General features: G+C 35.9%; 3 protein-coding genes and 2 long non-coding RNA genes across 5 annotated transcripts; 3 read left to right on the top strand and 2 right to left on the bottom strand.

Moving 5' to 3' along the window:
* The first annotated feature begins 1611 nt into the window (after positions 1-1611).
* On the top strand, positions 1612-3663 carry LOC149399128 (uncharacterized). Its single transcript, XR_016296406.1, has 4 exons — positions 1612-1804; positions 1896-1961; positions 2074-2993; positions 3085-3663. It is a non-coding gene; the product is annotated as an uncharacterized LOC149399128 (long non-coding RNA).
* Positions 3664-3859: 196 nt separating this feature from the next.
* LOC149399127 (uncharacterized) lies at positions 3860-4755 on the bottom strand. The gene is made up of 3 exons (XM_089613253.1): positions 4649-4755; positions 4344-4578; positions 3860-4252 (listed from the first exon to the last, which is right to left on the bottom strand). Exons 1-3 carry the CDS (start codon positions 4727-4729, stop codon positions 4155-4157), a joined length of 414 nt encoding a protein of 137 aa, XP_089469379.1. The 5' UTR covers positions 4730-4755; the 3' UTR covers positions 3860-4154.
* Positions 4756-8051: 3296 nt separating this feature from the next.
* LOC149399126 (uncharacterized) lies at positions 8052-8806 on the bottom strand. Its single transcript, XM_089611166.1, has one exon. The coding sequence runs from the start codon at positions 8651-8653 to the stop codon at positions 8222-8224; it is 432 nt and encodes a 143-aa protein (XP_089467292.1). The 5' UTR covers positions 8654-8806; the 3' UTR covers positions 8052-8221.
* A 3894-nt stretch (positions 8807-12700) lies between these two features.
* On the top strand, positions 12701-20421 carry LOC149399124 (uncharacterized; the record flags this gene model as incomplete). Its single annotated transcript, XM_089612994.1, has 4 exons — positions 12701-12934; positions 12981-15243; positions 15342-15534; positions 18183-20421. Coding segments are annotated over exons 1-4 (4929 nt in total), but the record flags the coding sequence as incomplete, so codon positions are not given.
* On the top strand, positions 15548-16030 carry LOC149399125 (uncharacterized). The gene is made up of 3 exons (XR_016296526.1): positions 15548-15568; positions 15829-15914; positions 16001-16030. It is a non-coding gene; the product is annotated as an uncharacterized LOC149399125 (long non-coding RNA).
* Positions 20422-21820: the final 1399 nt, after the last annotated feature.

The following is a 21820-nucleotide window of genomic DNA, read 5'->3' as shown; positions in this document are numbered from 1 at the left end:
ATCATTATAAACCCAAATTGGGGAAGCATTTACAATATATATTTAGCTTAAAGTGTTTCTTGCTATAGACCCATATTTATACACTTTTGGAGTTCACAAAGTTGTTTTCATTTTCCCATGTGGGACTTTTTTCACTCCTAGTACTTTAGGCTCCACACCTCTAACAATCTCCCACTTTGAGGCTAATCTCATCACGTGTCTCCATTTTGCAGCGGCGACTTAACTCATCAGGCAAGGAGTCCAACTGAAATCGAACACAACTTCAGTTTGTTATATGACACTAACTTCGTCAACATGTCTGTTGGATTCTGAATGCCTTCGATCTTCTCGAGTGCTAACACCCCGTCTTCCAATGCCAATATGATGAAGTGGTACCGCAGCTGTATATGCTTCATCCGAGCATGGTACACCGGGTTCTTTGCCAACTAAATAGCACTCTGAATATCGTTGTATAGCACATTCCCGCCGTGGTCTTGATGCAGCTCGCGCAAAAACGTCTAGCTCACGGTTAGATGTGGTCAGGATTTTTTAGGGCGATCTAGCTCAAATGTGGATCTAATCAATGTTTGGTAAATTTTGTAAATTAGCAATTTACATTAAAAAAACGGATATAAAATATCGAAGATATCATTTTATAACGTAAATCATAAAAATCAATCGCTAATTACCGTTTCAACTGACCAAAATATAAAGTCTACTAAAAATCCTAAAGTCAACTCTTAAAATTTAAATTTGAAAAATTTAAAAGGCAATTAAACGGATAGAAAATATCGAAAAATATTATTTTGTATCGTAAATCATATAAATCAATCACTACCCAAAGTTTCAACTAGCCAAAATTTAAAGTCAACTAAATCACTTAAAAATTACAAAGTCCACACTTGAGATTTGAATTTGAAAAATTTAAATGGCAGTTCATTATGAAATATAATATAGGAAATAAATTAAATATTGATTATAATCAGTAAAAAAAAATTGTCCTTTTTATATTTTAAGTTTTTTGCTCTGTCACCAGTCGTGCGTGCAATATTTATTTATTTATTTTACTTGCATGTGTTGTGTGTGGATTGGGCGGTGAGACACAAAGAAAGAGAGGGAAAAACGAATACAAAGAGAGCATGAGAGTTAATAAAATTTGAAAACGGTTGCGTGGAGCGTATTTTTGGTAAATTACACATATTATCAAATCTTTAACATTTACTCTTTAATTTTAAAATTTATTACAAAAACTTTTAGAAATTACTCTTATGTAATTACTTCTAAGGGTCGCATTAAAAAAAAAAAATTTACTCCCAAAGAAGTTGTTTTTAAACTTTTTACAAACCGCGTTAGAGCTGAATGCTGATATTATACTAGTCTTATTTTTATTTTTATTTTTTTTATCATTAAAACGAGGGGTTATTGTGGTACCTAGGATAGCCTAGTGGTAATTCCACACCACTTCCTGTGTGGAAGTCGTAGGTTCAATCCACATTACAGCAAAACTGCCTTATAAAAAAAAAAAAAAAAAACGAGGGGTTATTTATGTCAATTCAAATCAAGGTCAGTAGGAAAACAAAAATCCAACAATAAAAAAGAAAATCGGAGCGGTACTTTGAGTGGTACTGGGTTTTGGGTTGGAGCTTGGAGGGTCTAAGCTTGATAGTCTCGTCGCTTTTAAGTACATGTTTCATTCACATAAACAGAACATCACAACTACTCTCTGCTCGCTCTCGGCTTGCATATGGTGTCTTCAAAGAGGAAATGTTTTGGGAGATTTCCAATAATAAGGTCTTCGGGAACGAGACTGACATCTTTATTGCAGGTTAGTATAACATATCATCACTACCTAATTTTTTTATTTTTTTGTTTACATTCGTCTCATCTACTTTGCTTCATTCTGTTATTATTATTAGATCGCCAACTTTGGCCCAAAGTTGCAGTTTCCGAAGAGAACTCGGAGAGCTCTTGTGGCTACAAAGGTGAACTATATTCTATCGCTCCCTATGTATCTTTCAGATAACTTATAATTAGTTCTAATCTTTAATCTGGCACACATTGTGACATGTTGTACTTTTTTTTTTGGGGGTTAAGAATGTCGCTGAAAACATTGAGGATTTCCTCACTAGATTGCCAGACGATCTTCTATGTCATATTATATCGCGGTTGAATTCAAAAGATGCGATAAGAACCGGCGTTTTGTCGAGAAGGTGGAAAAATTTGTGGAGGGAAGCGAGTTTGAAAAACCTCTATTTTGAGGCTCGGTGTATGCCAAAACGCAAGGTGCGAAAGTTGGTCGAACAATTCAATACTTTTTTAGCAAGTCGAAGTGGTACCGAGATTGAATCCATGACGATAAGCTGTTTCTTACCGGGGGCTTTCTGTCACATAACTCTTGATCCTTGGATTCTATTTGCGATCAAGAATAAAGTTCAGAGGCTGATGTGAACGTGTCTCGGGAAATTCCCGAGAGAGTACATACAATCGATGCGGGGCCGTGGTTAAGTGGATATGAACCTTTCATAAAACACTTGTCTTTAAGCTGTGGTATAATTTGCTTCCGTTCTAGTGCTCAGGCTCGTTTCAAGTCACTGTTGTCATTGACTTTGAAACATGCTTTTATTACCGAATATAAGTTGCGCACTCTCTTATTGAACTGTATATCACTTGAATGCCTAAGCATTGAAGAGTGCTATGGTTTCGAATGCTTTAATTATTCGAACGACGTCGTCTATGTTTATAACCATGTTCCGTTCGTCGAACCCCTTCGATTGAAGCACTTGAGCATCTCTAATTGCGTGGACGTGAAAAAGGTGGATATTAGTGAAGCGAAATGTCTCGTGTCGTTGAACTACGTGGGAGACGTTTTAGACGAGCTTCTTTGTGGAAGCGATGGAGTGACTGTGAAGAGAGTTTCGTTACATGTTTCAAAGTATGATCCAAAGCACCTTGACGGACTCGCAAACGCCTTCCCTCACCTCGAAACCTTGTCTCTGCAACTTCCGTTCACTCATGTAAGTTTCGTTATTTATCTCCCCTTTTTTTATTATCTATCTAATTATATGTTGTTTTGTTCATTGATTCTCTTTTGCTTGTGAAAACTAGGGGAGTGAAAGCTTACCAACATTCTCCAGCGTAAAGAGTTTCGAGCTCGTGTTAGTACATCACCAACACCCGGCGATCTTATGGCCACAAATCTCGAATATTTTAAAGGCATCTCCGATCCTGGACAAACTTGAGCTACACGTAAGCAAATATTTGTCGTCTCTTTTATGTTATTCTACGATGTTGCATCCGCTGATATGACTATTTGATCTCTCTCTGTCTCTCGTATTATGTGTTTCTAGTTTCCGACGCAGCATGAGAAGATTCACCGGATAAAGGAGATAAGCTCTTCAGAAAATCACCATCCACACGTGAATCTCAAGGAAGTGATGGTCTATAATTTTGACGAACATGCAAGGGAAGTACTTGAGCTTCTTCTAAAGCAAGTCGTCAATTGTGCTAATTCTATTGAGAAGATAGATATTCATCATCAGCAGCCACAGCAACATAAATATTCATTCAATAAGCTAGCACAAACACTCCCGCCCAGTATAAAACTACGGCTCTTTTGACTTTTTAAATTAGTAGAGTTTCTCTAAGATGCTGAATTAGCCATTAATTATTTATTTGGAGTGATTTTTTATTTTTAAAAAAAAATTTCTAATGAATTGCACTCTTTCTCACTAAGCTGCGTTTATAATCAAATATCATGGACAATAAATATACAACCATATACCATCATATATTGGTAATAAACACGAAAAAAAAAAAAAAAACAGATAGTTATAAATTCCGTGCCTCCTTGTATGCTTTTATGCTTGAAATTGCATTGGTCGAATTTATGCCAATGGTCCCGGTTGCGATGGCCCATGATAAACATATTGCATAATTCAATATACAAACATCTTCTTATTATTTACGAGTCAAGAAATACTCAAAAAACATGTCAACAAGAGGTTTGAAACTGAAAATATACATCTTTGATTTAAAATTATGCTATTTGACATGTTTTATGCGTAAGAAAAATTAAATAAAAATCATGGCACTAACTTAATTTGAACTTGTTGCTAGTTGATATGCTGTGACAGAAAAGATATATGCCTGTGGTAAGAAAACAACATCTCTTTCTTCTATCCGTGTCTCCCCAACTTCTTCGCTTTCCGTCTCCGCTTTACTCTGCTCTTGTCCGCACCGGAACACGGCTCGACCAAACCCCGCGCAGGATCGTCTAATGTGAATGCAACAACAAAACCGAAAATTGAACGAAAAGAGGATAACGGAAAAAGTAAAACTGTGTTTATCTCAATTTAATATCCAACCTTTCTCTTGGGCATTTTGTCGAACATTTGGAGGCAAAAGTGGACCGATGATTTGGCTTCGCCGAGAAGATTCAATCTTCACATTCTTTCTCCGAAGCCTCTTTCGCTGCGCCCTCGTAAGCTTTTCAGGCCCGCTTTCATCGGCTTCGCTCGAATCGGAAGAGCTACGATCTTCAAAATCTGGTTGTGTTTCTTCTTCGTTGTGAAGTTCATCGTCCAAGTCCTCGTTTATCGCCTGTACACAGTTGTGCTTGTATGATTATATCACATCACACCTATATCTATATGTATAATATATATGAAACCTGAGGTGTATAAGATGAAGGTGGATAAAGCATGTTAATGATGGCCTCATCGAATTTGCGTCGCTTCTCGTCTCGCGACATTGTAGTTTCAAGTTTCAAGTTTCAACTAGTTTTTTTTGCCACTGAAAAGCTTCTTTGCTTTTATACATTTATTCTTATTTATTAATTTAAGAGTTTACCATCTTTGCACTTGGATTTCCGAGGATAAATTTCGTAAAGTAGACTAAATCTGGAAAATAAATTCAATATTGTCACAGTTAGGATGTAGTCAGGATTTTTTTAGGGTGATCTAGCTCAAATGTGATTTTAAGGATCTAATGTATTTGGTAAATTTTGTAAATTAACCATCTACTTAAATAAATAGATATAAAATATCGAAAATATCATTTTGTATCGCAAATCATAGAAATCAATCACTAATCACCATTTTAACTAACCAAAATTTAAAGTCAACTACAAATCCCAAAATCAACGCTTGAGATTTAAATTTGAAAATTTTAAAAGGTAATTAAACGGATAGAAAATATCGAAAATACCATTTTGTAGCATAAATCATATAAACCAATTACCACCCAAAGTTTCAACCAGCCAAGATTTAAAGTCAATTAAGTCAATTAAAAATTACAAAATCCACGTTTGAGATTTGAATTTGAAAATTTTAAAAGGCAATTCATTATGAAATATAATATAAGAAATAAATTAAATATTGATTATAATCGGTAAAGAAATTTGACATACGTGTAAAAGTTTTTAACACCATTTTTTAAATAAACGAATTCATTTGTTCCCCTCTCACCGAATTAATAAAAATAAACCGATATGTGCTACAACTTATTTTAAATATACCAAAGTTAACTATAGCCGATTTTCCTAAGTTAAAAAAAAAAAAAACATAACTACACCCTAATTAAGAGGATTTGACCAGAGACACCATATCAACGTGTAAATTAAAATAGAAAGTAAATGAAAAGCAAATCCACGTAAATGAAAAGCAAATCCACGTTTTATAGCAATTAATTGGACTATAAATTAGGAAAGAAAATATTATAGAATAAATTAGTATAACGTGTATTAAAGTCTTGACTATTTTGTTGCGCCCAAACGTTGGCTACATGTCATCTTTTGTCGATTTTTAAAGAAAAGATAATAATATAATTTGCTACATGATTAATAGAATCACTCATCAATTGTGACTTCATTTGAAACTTAGTTGAAACGTTGGTTATATTATAATTCCCACATTTTAAGTGTCTTAATCCGTGTAAATATATATATATATATATATATTATATATATATATATATTATCTTTTATTTCACGGTTGACCATTTCAAACGCATTATCTTTGTACGAGGAAGATAAATTTTTGCAATGCTAGCATCCTGGTAATTTACCTAACCAGATCGATCGGATTAAATTTTATTTGCTCTGGAATATCATATTTATATGCAACGATATTAGTCCATCTAGGCTTATTATTGAGGATCTTAACGAGCTTGATAAGTCATTAATTATAGGTCCTATATCATCTGCAGACGATTAGAAGAATATCATATCTAAGAACATAAAACAATAGTGTGCGGATATAAATAATAAATTGTTGGAAATATTTCTATTAATACTGTATTAGTTGTAGTCATTGTTTGAACATATTCATACCATATATATATTTTTTTTTGTTTAAAATTTTATGGTTAGTAGAACAAATAATAATCAAACAAAAACTTTAACTATGATGTATTTATTATTAAATGTAATCAGATGTTTTTTTTATTAAAATTTTAAAATAACACATATTTCTTAATTTTTGGGAATGTAATTAATATTATCGCGAACCATACACACACCAAATATTTTATATACTTACTGTTGTTGATACAGAAAAGAAATATATAAAAAATATTTTAAAGTAGTGACATAAAATCTTGATTTGTTATTACGGTAGGTAGGTGGGGACGAATTATTTTTTCAAATATAATCTAAGGAAATGATTGTTGGACCGTGATCATCAGATCTCTATCTGTTTATTAAAAAAGTAGGATCTCTAATTGATCATAATTGACTTCAAATGGGTTTGTTATTTAATCTATTGGAACAATGTGGTTCCACACTTGCACGTTATTTTCTTAGATCTTTGCTTTATTAATGCCTCATAGTGATAAAATGACTATGAAATGAAAATGACGTCTGGCAATATTGCCCTACTATTTAGCACACATTAAAAAATTGAAAAATAAAATAAAAATTCAAGCAATTTATTTAATCAACTAACCAATCTACATAGTCGTAAATATTTTAATATAATACCCAATACTTTAACACAGGCTTACAACTAACTTACAACTTTCTGTGTTTAATTAGTTAATATATAATGTGAATAATTATATATACTTGATGGTGTAAAAAAAGGATTTTTTTCTTAATTTTTTTTTTAAAACAAAAAGAACCTCGAAGACTCAATTATAATGCATCTTCAAACAAGGCGTTATAGAGCCGTTAAACGATCGTAAATTGGACATATTTGTTTGATGAAGTCTCATCCGATATGGAATTCGTCTTAATCGGTTTGATAACATCATAGATCGGAAGTATGAGAATATGATTGATAATTATTTTTATTCTCTGTCTTCGTTCGATACTACTGTTTGAGTTCCTATTGACAAGTCTGCAGCTGCACTCATTAAATTGATAAATTTTTGCACTACCTTCAAAATAAACAATATAAGAGGATCTATATTTATAAATAAAAACCACTACTATCACGATGGATTCAAATTTAACTTTTTGTAAACCAACTACATTGCAATATTTAACAATCACTTCACTGAGTGTTGAAATAACAAGGATTAAAAGTTCACATTTTTTCTTCCTTTCAATGTTAAAAACATAATCATAAAATTGTTAGATTGATAGACAATCATGCTCTTAATCCATTTTCTTCAAATTTGCGGCACGGAATAAGATATCCCTTTCTAAACCACAATAATTAATTTTTTGAATTAATTATTATTATTATTATCATTATTATTGTTATTATAATTATTATTATTATTGTTGTTGTTGTCGTTGTTGTTGTTGTTGTTGCAGTTAGTATCACTATATTAAAAGTTTATCCTTTAAAATGGGAATTTTTCCTTAAATTTTTGGTAAAATATTATTAGATTAAGGCCTTTATTTCAAGGCCATTTCTTTTCCTTCTTTACCTGTAACAATTAAATTTTTTAATTCATCAAATCAATGCCACCCCCAAAACAAGTATTTATTTATACAATGTCATAGGTCATACAGATAATATATATATATATATATATATATATATATATATATATATATATATGTCTGTGTGTGCGCGCGCGTGTGTAATGAAATGATCAACGCATAAAATTAAACAAAAAAACAAATCTTAACAACAATATATACCACAATATATTTTCAAGCAACCAAACATTAATAAAAAATAAAGCCGAAACAAAATATGTATTTAATAGTAATACTAACTGCAACAATAATAATTTTACCCATATTGATATAGTTAACCAGATTATAAAATAAATAATCAGACCATCATTATTATTATTTCCTTGTAAGAGCGTAGCTTTTGCTCCTGGGACACACGTCAACCACACCAAAATCGCACGGCTCATCCTCATCGATCCTCGCAAACCCTACGCTTCGACTCTTCGGAAGCCTCTCCGTCGCCGGCGCCGGAGAGCACCGCCCAGGGCTCGCCGGCGACTTCTTGACGCGAGCCGAGGCAGCTCTGCGGAGCTTTCTGCGGTCATCGGAATCGCCGACGCTGAAGCTCCTGGGAACGACGGTCATGGCCGCCGGAGAGCATCCCATGGCCATTCCGGCGGCGGCGACCTCGAAGTGTCCGCCGGAGCAGTCTGCCATGGATTCCACGTAGAGCTCTTTGAGTTTCGCCAGAGCTCTCAGAGGCGTCTTCATGAACTTGCTTAGCTTGCCTTCTTTCAAGCCTTTGCTCTTGTTATTATTATGGGACATTGTTGTTAGAATGAATGAGAGAAGAGTGATGATGTGTGAAAATGATTAGTTGATTACTAATAGTACTTTTATGGTTTTTGTAGGATTTTTTTTTTAGTATAGGGTACGAGTTTGAAAGCAATGGGTTTGTGGGGTTTATTGTTTTTATTAATTAAGCATATTATGGAATAAAATACAAAGTATAATGTGTCAAACTTATTAATAATAGTGGATTTTAGTAGATGTATAATATTTTTGGGTACCTCTTAAATTTCTGACGAGTGTAATTTGGAAGTGCATAGTTTTGCAGATCGGTGTGATTGACTGGGTCAATATTGATGGATTTTGTTTTAAATAATCAGTTTGAGATATTAAGGTGGAATCTAATAATTAAAATCTGATTCTGAATTTCTGATGACTAAAATTAGATTATTATTATTCCACTTTGAATGGATTTGGCCTAATCCAGATAATTCATAAAAATAATAAACATAAACGGAAGAAAAGTAGAATTTGTCAAATTGAAATCAGGATTATAAAGCAACTTTGTGTCTAGAGATATAAACATATAAAAAAATATTTATCTGTGTGTGTGTGATTATTATAAGATGTGGATTCTAGGAGATATCTAATATTTATGGCACCTTTTAAATTTATGACGAGTGTAATCAGTCAGTCTATTGTTTGCAGATCAATGTAATTCGGTCAATATGGGTTGATTTTATCCTAATTAATTAGTTTTATATATGAAGGTGGAATCTAATTGAAAATTCTGATTTTGAAGAGTAAAATAGCGAGATTTTATTCCACTTTAAATGGATTTGGCAGAATCCATATAATACATAAAATGCCATTTAGAAAAGTAGTAGTGCGAATTATTACCTAATTATTTGTCTTGATTTTGCAGATTTACTGCCAAATATATTATAAAAAATTTAGCGATATAAGTCACATAAACATAAGTGTTTGTGTTTTAGCCAACGTTTTGTAAATAACCAAAAACTGTTGGAAATATATCGTAAATAACCATATTTACTAGAAATATACTCTGCATTTTTTGTTATTTTTATAGCGTAAATAGATTTATGCGGCTATTTACAAAAAATTAACGAAAAGTTGACTATTTCAAAATTCTAACATTTCATGTGGCTAAATAGCCAATGGACCCATATATTATATCGTTCCAGTTGGTTTATGGGTCCACGTCCATTCCTTGTTTACAATTTGTTCGTTATCGATAAGTTCTCCAAAGTCCACATCTTCTACCAATTTTGTTTGACATCCTGTCATTTTTAGGCAAAAAAAATTAATGCAACTGGGTTACGTGGTTAATATTTCGAGTTTTAACTTTCCAGCAATTAAATACTCTAAGACCGTTTTCTTATAGGTCATCTCCATCATCTTCTTTAATGCTCCAAGTAGTTATCAGCCTAAAAATCATAGCCTACAACAACAACAACAACAGAACCAGTGTCCATAAGAAACTCTCTCCAAATGGAAGAATGTTTGCTTCAGGGTAACTAATTTTAACCTTGTTCGTTTGCCCAACCGCATGAGGATTCCAATCACTTGACAAGAGCACGGAAAAAAACGAGTTCGAAAGCATAAATGAATTGATGACCTAAAAAAGAGGTTCAACGTTAGTCAAACAATTTTTGTCCAGTGATAATTCTATACCATCTCCAAAGTGAATGTCGTGGGTTCAATCCACACTGGCACATGTCGTTTTTAGTTAGTACAAACAATGCGTATTTTTCTCTTAATGAGAGAAATTACGTTTCGTTTCTTGTGGCTAAATAACATGCCGATTCAGTAATCTATGTAAAAGACATGTCGTTTGATTATACAGGATGTTGTTGAAGTAGTCATGTTGTTAAACATGTTGTTTATGTTTATGAATTGAATACAAAGGATGTCGCGTTTTTTTTTCCCGAAGAAATTACATTTCGTGTCCCTATTTTGAGAATGTGAGACTTTTATATCCCTTTCAATATTTTTCTCTTAATGCATCACATTTGTATAAAATTTTATATGAAAAAAACATAGATTTGGAAACAAATGTAGAGCAGGGTATATAGATGCAAGGGGCATTGCAGGCCATTTCCCCATTTATGCATACAAACGACACGTCGTTTTTTGTCGTTGACTTTAAACAACATGTCGTTTTAGGGTGGTCCCCGACTTTTTTCATTTTACAGCATTAGCTTCGTGTAGTTATTGGTTAAATTGCCCTTTCGGGATAAGCTTCACACGAAGAACGACCGCCATGGCGGAGCCTCCGTTTGGTTCCGACCACCGTCGCGTGCTGAGCTCAGCCCGAGTTTTCCGCTCTCTTTTTTACTTTCTTCAACGTCGCGACCCACGCTTGAGGTACGTCGCGTAGCTTTGTCTGGCTTGCCCCAATTTGTTTTATTGAAGACTCACCATGGTCGATAGTTTAGAATTGCTGACAAATTGTCGGATTAGAACAACAAGAAGAGAAAGACTATATTAGGTGTGTCTATGGCTTGGACTAATTAATCATGTTGTTGCTTGAAATACTGGCTTGCTGACACTTGAATTACCTTGCTTGCTTAGTACTGTTTGATTCTACAGTCTTGAGTACATATTCGTTTGAAATCTGAATAAGAGCAGTGAGCTATTGAGGTTTGATGTTGTTTTCCTGAATTTGTTGTGTGGTTGCGCAAATGGACACTCACTGTTCAGATTAGGTGATTGATCGTTGTATCCGAAATTATGTGTTTTCTTGTGCTCGATTTCTGATATGTGAGTAAACACAAGTTTGATTAGTTGTGCTCAGATTATGGGCATTTCAGTGTTTTGTGTTGCTATTTGTATTGAGAATGTGAAACTGAGCATGTCCAATAAATTATTCTTGGGCTGTTAAACATTGTGCTTCATAGATGAGTTTAAAATTTAAAAGCTTTGCATATGAATGTGATTTGTTTGACTTGGAAATCTGATGGTGTGGTTTCTTTAAATTTGGATTCTTGAAAAAAAGGGAATGAAGCAATTGCTTAGTGTAAATATGAAGGGAGGCAAATATTGACCGAAAATCAGCAGATAAGCATGTATCTTTCTCCAGTTTAGTACTTCATTAGAATCAGCAGATGCTATGTGCTAAAGAAAAGAAAAATGCTTTTCAAAATAAATAAAAATCAATCATAGTAATGGAAATCAGATTTATTTGTTCATTAGAATCAGCAGATGCCATGTGCTAAAGCAAATTTGTTCTTCAGATTAAAATATAATATTTGTTCATCACTTCTAAAAGGAAGAAAAAGAATTGTATTCGTACAAAGTAGAGATAAAGAGAGTTTACTGCATTTTTATGTTTTATTTTTTTGTTGCATTAATTATAATCTCAAGCTCAGCAGATACGTGATATAATAATAATAAATAAATAAATTATAAAATTCTGCTGTTCGAAAAAAAATATTGATAGTAATGAAAATCAGATTTATTTGTGACTAGTAATAATATTCCGTCCTTAAAAGCGAATATGTGTGAGGAATGAAACTGTTGACTAGAATTAATTTTTTACGCCGTTGTTCACGAATTTGTTTGTGACTAGTAATAATATCGACCATTTTGGTGACCAAGAAGCTGCTCTGCGTCAGCTACAACTTGACAACGTTTTCGTGAACTCTCTTCAACCCATTTATTTGTATCGGTCTCGATTTAAAAATAAAGAATTGATTAAGCCATTATTGTACCCCTAACTGTCTCTTAATTGTTCTCAAGTCCCTACTTAAAGTCAACTCTAATGTGAAAGATGGTTCCACAATATTTTTTATTTTTTATTTTTTAATTTTATTTTATAATAATGTTCCACCATTATTATGTATGGTCTGACCTCCTTATCACATGGATCTGAACAGATATGTTCACATTTTTATTAAAACAGGTCCAATCATGGGTGGGTGGGAGTCATTTTCCCAGCTTATTAAATTAGCATGTCCTGTCAGAGGCACTATATAGATATATGTATAGATGCTCTTGATCTGATACTATTACAAACATATCGTTGACAGAGCATTAGAGCGAGTGAGTTGACAAAGTTGGAAGATGGCTGAAGCTGTGGTTTCGCTGCTGATTGAGCATCTGGGCTCCATGGCAATCGATGGAATCGAAGGAGAGATCAGGCTCGTGAGCGGAGTCAAAGAAGATGTCCGAAATCTGAAGAGCAATCTTGAGGACATTCAAGCTGTTCTCGAGGATGCCGAGAAGCAGCAACTGGACAATGCCTCTGTGAAAAGATGGCTTAAGAAGCTCAAGAACACTTCGGAGGACATGGAAAACGTTCTGGACGAGTGGAGCACTGCCGTTCTCCAGTACGAGATCATGAAACAAGAAGAGAAGGTGTGTTTTCCGGTTTCTTTCTCTTGCTTCTCTTTCACCAAAGTCGGTCGCCTCATTATGTGATATTGCTCTAAAAATCAAGCAGCTTAATGAAGAGTTGACTAGGATTTCCGAAGATAAAAATAAATACAATCTCAACATAAACACTGTTGTTGAGTGGCATAGGCCGCCTCAGACAACCTTCCTTATCGATGAGACTGAAGTTCATGGTCGAGACGAGGAAATGAGTCTTTTAGTAAGCAAGTTATTGTGCGAGAGCAGTACCAATGATGATGGGAGATCGTCCCTTCATATCATCCCCGTTGTGGGATTAGGGGGTCTCGGGAAAACTACTCTTGCCCAACTTGCTTACAACAACGAGGCGGTTAATACCCACTTTGTTGAGAAAATTTGGGTGTGTGTCTCCGATCCTTTCGATGAGATTAAGGTCGCCAAAGCGATCCTCGAAGGCCTTGGAAGCTCTACTCAAAGCTCTGAATTGAATGCTGTTGTCAAACGCATTCATGAGTCCATAGAGGGGAAAAGAGTTCTCATTGTCTTAGACGATGTCTGGCTTGAAGATTACAGTAGATGGGAAACATTAGGACAAGCTCTTAAGAATGGGGGTAGAGGAACCCGGTTATTAGTGACCACGAGAAAGCAAGAAGTTGCGATAATGATGGGAGTGGCCACGAGCCAGATAATTCGTCTAAAAACGTTGAGTGAAGAGCATTGTTGGTTGATTTTTCGTCAGTTGGCATTCTTGGGGAGGAGAGCCGAGGAGCGTCCACAACTAGAACCTATCGGCCGGAAAATCGCATCTAAATCGAGAGGTTTGCCTCTAGTTGCTAAAACTCTTGGAAGTCTTGTGCGGTTTAAAGCGACGGCGAGTCAATGGGAGGACATTCTGGGTAGTCAACTGTGGGAGTCGAATGATGCTAAAGTTAGGGATGCTTTTGCTCCTTTTCTGCTAAGTTACTACGACCTTCCACCTTTGGAAAAACGATGCTTTTTGTATTGCTCGGTGTATCCTCAAGGTGACATTATAGACGTAGATGATCTACTCGAGATGTGGATGTCTCAAGGTTATTTAGGACGAAGAGTAGATTCGTGGAAAATAGGTCAAGATTGTTTATTGAATTTGGCTACGCGGTCATTTTTCCAGGGTTTTAATAATAATTTACTTACTGGTAGCCTTGAGTGCAAAATGCATGACATAGTTCATGATTTTGCCCATTTTTTGGCTGGTGATGAATATGTTTCTATTGAAGTTCACAAAGACAGAGAGGAGAACAAGCCAGTGGTAGAGGAAAACGCTCGTCTCTTGACCTTGACAGCTCGTTTTCCTAATTCATTAGGAAATGCAAAGAATTTGCGCACACTTTACTTCCCATCAAGCAAGTTTAGAGGACCGGACGAGGGTTTACTGTTTTCTCAACTAACATGTCTTCGAAATTTGTGTCTTCAGTCTTGCAACTTTAGACGATTATCAGAGGATATTGGTCTGTTGAAACACTTGAGATATCTAGACTTATCGGACAACAATCAGTTGATAGAATTGCCGAAGAAACTCTTCGACCTCTGTAATCTTGAAACCTTGAAACTCTGTTTTTGCGATAAATTGAAAACTCTACCGGAGTGCATCTCAAAATTAGTCAACCTAAAACATCTCTACATACGTAGGTGTCCGTTAAAGGGCCTTCCCAAAGGGTTAAGGAAATTAAGCGGTCTGCGAAGACTAGATATGATTGTGTTGCCTAAGGAGAGGGAATCGTATTTAGATTTTGAAGATCTAAGCGCACTGAAACACCTTCAGGTTCAAAGGTTTCTAAGAATCAGAGGGTGTGGAAACGCAGGGACGACAATGGATGATGCCAAGAATTTGAACCTCAATGACAAACAACATATTCTTGTGTTGGAGTTATCCTTCAGATCCTATCCCAAGTTCAAACTCGAAAAAATCAGCAACCACAATGACACCGAAATTCTGAATATCATTCATCCACATCCCAATTTGAAATCGCTGTTCATCTGGAATTACCTAGGTCTCACCTTTACCCCAACTTGGATAATGTCTCTTTCCAATCTCACTAGTCTCAAATTAGTTGGATTCGTGAATTGCGAGAGTTTACCTCTTCTTGGGAAACTTCCTTCACTTGAGTATCTGAGACTATCACGCTTTAACATGTGTACGGTGGGTGAAGAATTCCTAGGAATTATGGAAGCCGATGGAGGTCATTCTGTTTCCGAAATTGGAAGCGCTTCATTATGCTAGCCATTCTCGGTGGAGAGCGTGGGAAGGATGTTGCACAGAGACGACAAAAATTATGCCATGTCTACGCATTTTGACCATTGAAGATTGTGAAAGCCTCGAAACACTACCGGAGTTTGCAAACGACGCCACTGGAAAATCTGTCCATTATGGAATCCGAAACCTTGCAGATGCAATGCCAGAAAGTGGTTGGGAAAGAATGGCACAAGATTTCGCATGTCCCCAACATCAAGCTCAATCACAAACAAGTGCTGAAAGATGGTGTTTGGATTCAAACAGACGAGAGTGGGTGAGAGAACATGGATCACAACACACACTTACTGGTAATTTCATTTGTCCTTGCTTAAAAAAAAAATATTCATGTTTAGTATTATCATATTCTAATTCTCCACATCAAACACTTACATTAGCTTTTTTACTTTGAAGATTTCAAGATCCAATTTGATAAAAATGTCATTCTCTCGCTGTAATGCTCTCTTTTGAAAAAGTGTATTCGATTTGATTCATGGAACCTTGGTTGATTTTCTAATATGTTTATGTTACTCGGCAATTTAAATTGTTGTTGGAAAATTCTGGTTTTCAGGTGAGTTACTTATGGGCCGGCCTGACATACTTTTCGAAGTTTGAGAACACGATGGCTGCGATTGGAACGTGGTCGATGAAAATTGGGTATGGTAAGAGTGACTCAACTTGCAATCTGTTTCCCTTATTTTATATAGCTAAATCCAAAATTTGATTATTGAAATTACTTGCAGGAGAACAGTACTGAACATGCAGACAGCGATGACGCTCTTCTCAAGAAACAAGGCTAGAGAAGCAACAGTAATATGCTAGATGGCCCAAATAAGATGAATCGGCAACGAAGAACTCGAGAAAGTCAATACCAAATTCGAGATTCAGCAACAAGAAGATGTTGTTTTTTTGGCTATTCGAATCAATGTCTGAACTGGGAATGGTCAAGTGGCGATATCTCTGCTCAAGTTTGGAAGACTTTTCAAGTCTATTTTTTGCTGGCATATTAGAGGAATGGTATTGCAATTCAAAACTGAACTCGGGATTGGACTTCAAACATTGTAATAAGTGTTGTTTCTGTTAGATCGGACGGGGCTGGCGTGTTGGTTTGCGTGCGGTCCGTTGGTCTACGGATTCCAGACATTTCTCATTAGTCCCCTGCTTTTGTAATTCCTGATGTGTAACACTGGATCAATTGCCACACTTTTAACTTATAAATTAAGTTCCCTGTTTCATTTTTTTTAAATATAAGAATTCTGATCATCTCGATTCCTACTACAAACATGTTCGTTTCTGATCTCTGTCTTTTATTTTCTTTAAGCAAAAATACTTGTTGCTTCTTAACTTGTTATATTATTGATTTATTAATTATTAGCCAATACTATAACTATATTATATTTTTGTCAATAAATAACAGCGGTCACGTTGAAAATAAACAATTTAAACTTTAAGAGACTCTCTCGAGCAATACTATATTTATGAGGTCTTTTATAGTAAATATTCTAACGCTGCAGTCTGTCTCCGTAACGTCGGTTCCTCGAAGCAATACTAGACCTTGACCTTGTATTTGTCGAAAGCTGCTCTAGTAATGTCGGTTCCTCGAAGCACTCCTTCGTCTCCGGTCGTTACTATAACCCGAATTTTGTTGCCAATTCGATCGCTGACTAAATATTTCAACTGCTATTTTTAACTTATGTCATCCAGAACGAGCAGAACCTATCAGAGCATAATTAGAATTGGTTACATTTGTTAGTCGGGAACTCAAGCATATTTACTAGTCAATATTTACAGAATATTATATGTACAAATTCTTTTTTCGACCCCTAATTTATATATATATATATATATATATATATATATATATATATATATATATATATTTTTACATTTTTAGCCTAAAATCACATGATTTTTTTTCATATATGCCCCTCCACATACATCTGGTCCTCGAAGTGAAAGACATTCCTATTTTGTCTCCTTTTCTATCATTTTTATTCGCCGTTCGTGTAACATTATTGCTTGCAAATTCGCAAAATTAGCTATAAACTACGAGTCTGTTTTTTCTTGGACAAAGTCACCTCCTTCTGTTTTCTGGGACCAGATTTTCGCAAATATGCCGTTTAATCATGACGACCCTTTCTTATTCTTCTTAAAAAAAAAGTACAAAATCGTTACACTCACACTAGCTATTATATAGTTGTCATTATATGCAACAATAGAAATATAACAATAATACAAACATTTATATGTAGAGTTGTAGACCCTGAGATTACGAGTCAAACATAATAAACACGGTGGCGTAGCAAGTCAAAAACAAAAACTACAATAATAAAACATTACTACAATGCAATGCAAACGCAAGCCAGTCACCAAAGATTGTACAAAATAATGACATTTTCAAACTAATAACAATTCATATTGTAGCACAGCATGTACAAGTTGACTATTAAACAAAAAAGTGATATATAATCCGTCACAGTATCATCATTGAGATCATATTATATAAATAAATAATAAATCGTCTGATGCACTAAGAAATCACAACCAATATGGTAGTAGTCAATGGTCAAAAAGCTCAACTTCAATTATTGTAATAGAAATAGAATAGCGACTACTGTGCCTTAATTATTTATTTATTATAATTATTAATATAAAGACATTTTTATTATTTTGTAAAGGAAAATACCATAGACAAACAATAGCTGTAAAGGAAATAATTATTTAGTTCAATCATTCTCATTTCGGCATATTTTCCTTTACAGCTATTTTCCTTTATTCCCCTTTTTCCATTCATTGGTTGTATTGAATAGTTAAAAGCAGCCTGAAAATATAATAGGGAAACAAGAGTCTCTTTTGTCCAGTCCTGTCTCTCTTCTTCATCCAATACCATAAGAGTGAGCTTTAGAGTGAGTGAGTTGAGCTGTGAAGAAAGTTCCAAAGTGGGAAGATGGCTGAAGCTGTGGTTTCGGGGCTGATTGAGATTCTGGTTCCCATGGCAATCGATGGAATTGGAGGGGAGATCAAGCTGGTGAAAGGAGTCAAAGAAGATGTCAAAAAACTGAAGACCAATCTCGTGCTCATTCAAGCTGTGCTTCAGGACGCCGAGGAGAAGCAACACTTGGGCAATGAAGCTGTGAAATTATGGCTTAAGGAGCTCAATAAAGCTTCAGAGGAGATGGAGAACGTTCTGGACGAGTGGAGCACGGCTGTTCTTGAAGACAAGATCAAGAAAGAAAAAGAAGACAAAGCTCTGGAGAATTCTTCTTCTTCTTCTTCTTCTTTAGACAAGAAGGTGTGTTTTCCGGTTTCTTTCTCTTGCTTCTCTTGCACCAAAGTCGGTCGCCTTGTTATGCACCGTGATATTGCTCTCAAAATCAAGCAGCTTAATGAAGAGCTGACTAGGATTTCCAACAGTAAAAATAATTACAATCTCAATACAAACACTGTTGTTGAGAGGCATAGGCGGCCCCAGACAACCTTCCTCATCGATGAGACCAAAGTTCATGGTCGAGTTGAGGAAAGTAGTCGTTTAGTGAGCAAGTTATTGTGCGAGAGTGGTAACAATCATGATGGGAGATCACCCCTTGACATCATCCCCATTGTGGGATTCGGGGGTCTCGGAAAAACTACTCTCGCCCAACTTGCTTATAATGACGAGAAGGTTAAGGCCCACTTTGATAAGCGAATTTGGGTGTGCGTCTCCGATCCTTTTGACGAGATCAAGGTTGCCAAAGCGATCGCTGAAGGCCTTGGAAGTAATTCTGAAAGCTCTGAACTGAATGCCGTTGTCAAATGCATTCATGAGGCCATTGAGGGAAAAAGAGTTCTAATTGTTTTAGACGATGTTTGGCTTGAAGATCACAGTAGATGGGAAACATTAGGAGAATCTCTTAGGAATGGGGGTAGAGGAAGTCGGCTATTAGTGACCACGAGAAAGCAAGAAGTTGCGATAATGATGGGAGTGGCCACGGAGCAGATAATTAGCCTAACAAAATTGAGTGAAGAGCATTGTTGGCTGATTTTTTCCCAGTTGGCATTCATGGGGAGGGGAGTTGATGAGAATTTAGAACTAGAAACTATCGGCCGAAAAATTGCTGCTAAATCGAGAGGCTTGCCTCTAGTTGCTAAAACTCTAGGAAGTCTTGTGCGGTTTAAAAGGACGGCCAGTCAGTGGGGGGACATTTTGGGAAGTCAACTGTGGGAGTCGAATGATGCTAAAGTTAGGGATATTTTTGCTCCTTTTCTGCTAAGTTACTTCGACCTTCCACCGTTGGAAAAACGCTGCTTTTTGTTTTGTTCGGTGTTTCCTCAAGACCATGTTATAGGGAGAAATAATCTTATCGAGATGTGGATGTCTCACGGTTATTTAGGTCGAGGAGTAGATTCGTGGAAAATAGGTCGAGATTGTTTTGAGACTTTGGCATTGCGTTCATTTTTTCAAGATTTCACAGAGGATGTACATACTGGAGGCGTTGAGTGCAAAATGCATGACATAGTTCATGATTTTGCCCATTTTTTGACGGGCGATGAATACGTTTATATGGAACTTGACGGAAAGGAGAAGAAGGCGGTGGTGGTAGAAGAAAACACTCGTCACTTGACTCTCGATGGGTGTTTTCCTAATTCATTAGGAAATGCGAACAAATTGCGCATGCTTTTCTTCCTATCACTTATAAGGAACAAATGGGACGGATCGATGTTAGTGTTTTCTCAACTTACATGTCTTCGGACTTTGAGTATGCAGGATTGCGGGCTGGAACAATTATCAGAGGATATTGGTCTATTGAAACACTTGAGATATCTAGACTTATCATGGAATGTTAATTTGAAAGAATTGCCGAAGAAACTATTCGACCTCTGTAATCTGGAGACCTTGAAACTCAATGCTTGCTGGAGTCTAAAAGCACTGCCAGAGTGCATCTCAAAACTAGTCAGCCTAAAACATCTCTACATAGAGGGGTGTGTGGGGTTAGAGGGGCTTCCGAAAGGGTTAGGAAAATTAAGTGGTTTGCAAAGTCTAGACATGATAGTGGTGCCCAAGGAGAGGGGATCCTATCTACACATTGGAGATCTCAAACACCTTCAGCTTCGAGGGAATCTAAGGATCGAAGGGTGTGGAAGAAACACAGGGTCGACAACGGATGATGTCGCGAAGCTGAACCTCCTGCATGTGCTTATGTTGATGTTGATCTTCAGATCCGATTCTGAGTTGTTGGAGTTTGTAGATAGCAACAATCACAACGACACCGAAATCCTGAGTTCCATTCATCCACATCCCAATTTGAAATCTCTGCTCATTCATAATTACTTGGGTCTCACCGCGTGGCCCGCTTGGATGATGTCTCTTTCCAATCTCACCCGTCTTGAATTATATGGATTCAAGAATTGCGAGACTTTACCTCCGCTTGGGAAATTGCCTTCACTTAAGGAACTACAACTAAATGAATTTCCCAAGATGTGTAGGGTGGGTGAAGAATTCCTCGGAATCACTGAAGCCGATCGAGAGGTCATTTCATTTCCGAAATTGGAAGTGCTTCGTTTCAATAATAATACGCAGTGGAGAGTGTGGGAAGGATGTTGCACAAAGACAACAAAAGTTATGCCATGTCTACGCACCTTGTTCATTCTCGATTGTCCAAGCCTTGAAACACTACCAGAGTTTCTGAAAATGACGCCACTGCAAAAGCTGCTTATCAATGACGACACCTTGAAAAGGCAGTGCCAGAAAGAGGTCGGGAAGGAATGGCACACGATTTCGCATGTCCCCAACATCATCTTCAATGGCACACACGTGCAGAAAGATGGTGTTTGGATTCAAACAAACGAGACCGAGTGAGAGAACTTTCTGGTAATTTCATTTTCTCCTTTTTCCAAAAAAAATCATGTTTAGTATTATCATACATATCAAACACTTGCATTAGCTTATTGACTTTGAAGATTTCACGATCCCATTTGAAAAAACAAAACGTAACTTTCTTCTCTCGTGATTCTCGTAATTAATGTGTTTTCTTTTGGACAAGTGTATTCAATTTGATTTATGTAACCTTAATATTCATGAGCATAGACATCGGGTAGTCTCCCAGTCGATGATAATGTCAAGACCTCGTGGATATTAGTAGGGTCTAAACCGGACATCACGACTAACAAAAAATATATTATGCAAATTTTCACAAAACCGGTTAAACTTCCTTGAAGCTTCCCAATCTATACAATGTACACCAAAGTATTTTTATTTTTTATTTAAAAAAGAAAGAAAAAAAAAAGAGTTTGAATCTTGAGATTTTTGGTTGATATGGTTTTTTTTTAGTGTAGAGCTCCACTGGGAAAGAGGGTAAAGTAAAGTTGATAACTTTTTGGACCAAATATTTCAAAACGGGGACGCGGGTCAGAAATACATGCAACGGTCAAGAAACTTAAAGGTAGACATTTAAGTCCTTCTCGAATATTACGCTCAGGAGTGGAGTGTCTCCACCGGTTCTCGTCTCAGGGCTCTGGGGATTTAAAAAGCACATGCCCATGAAACAACACAAGAAAAATGGGGCGTTGGATTTTCCCAAGGAGTT

Source organism: Urtica dioica, chromosome 4 (genome assembly GCF_054948205.1).
Source record: "Urtica dioica subsp. dioica isolate 48M chromosome 4, U.dioica_male_clone48M_v1_H2, whole genome shotgun sequence".
Taxonomy (NCBI): Eukaryota; Viridiplantae; Streptophyta; class Magnoliopsida; order Rosales; family Urticaceae; genus Urtica; species Urtica dioica.
Note: the sequence above shows the minus strand (reverse complement) of the source record. Positions and strands in the feature narration are given on the sequence as shown.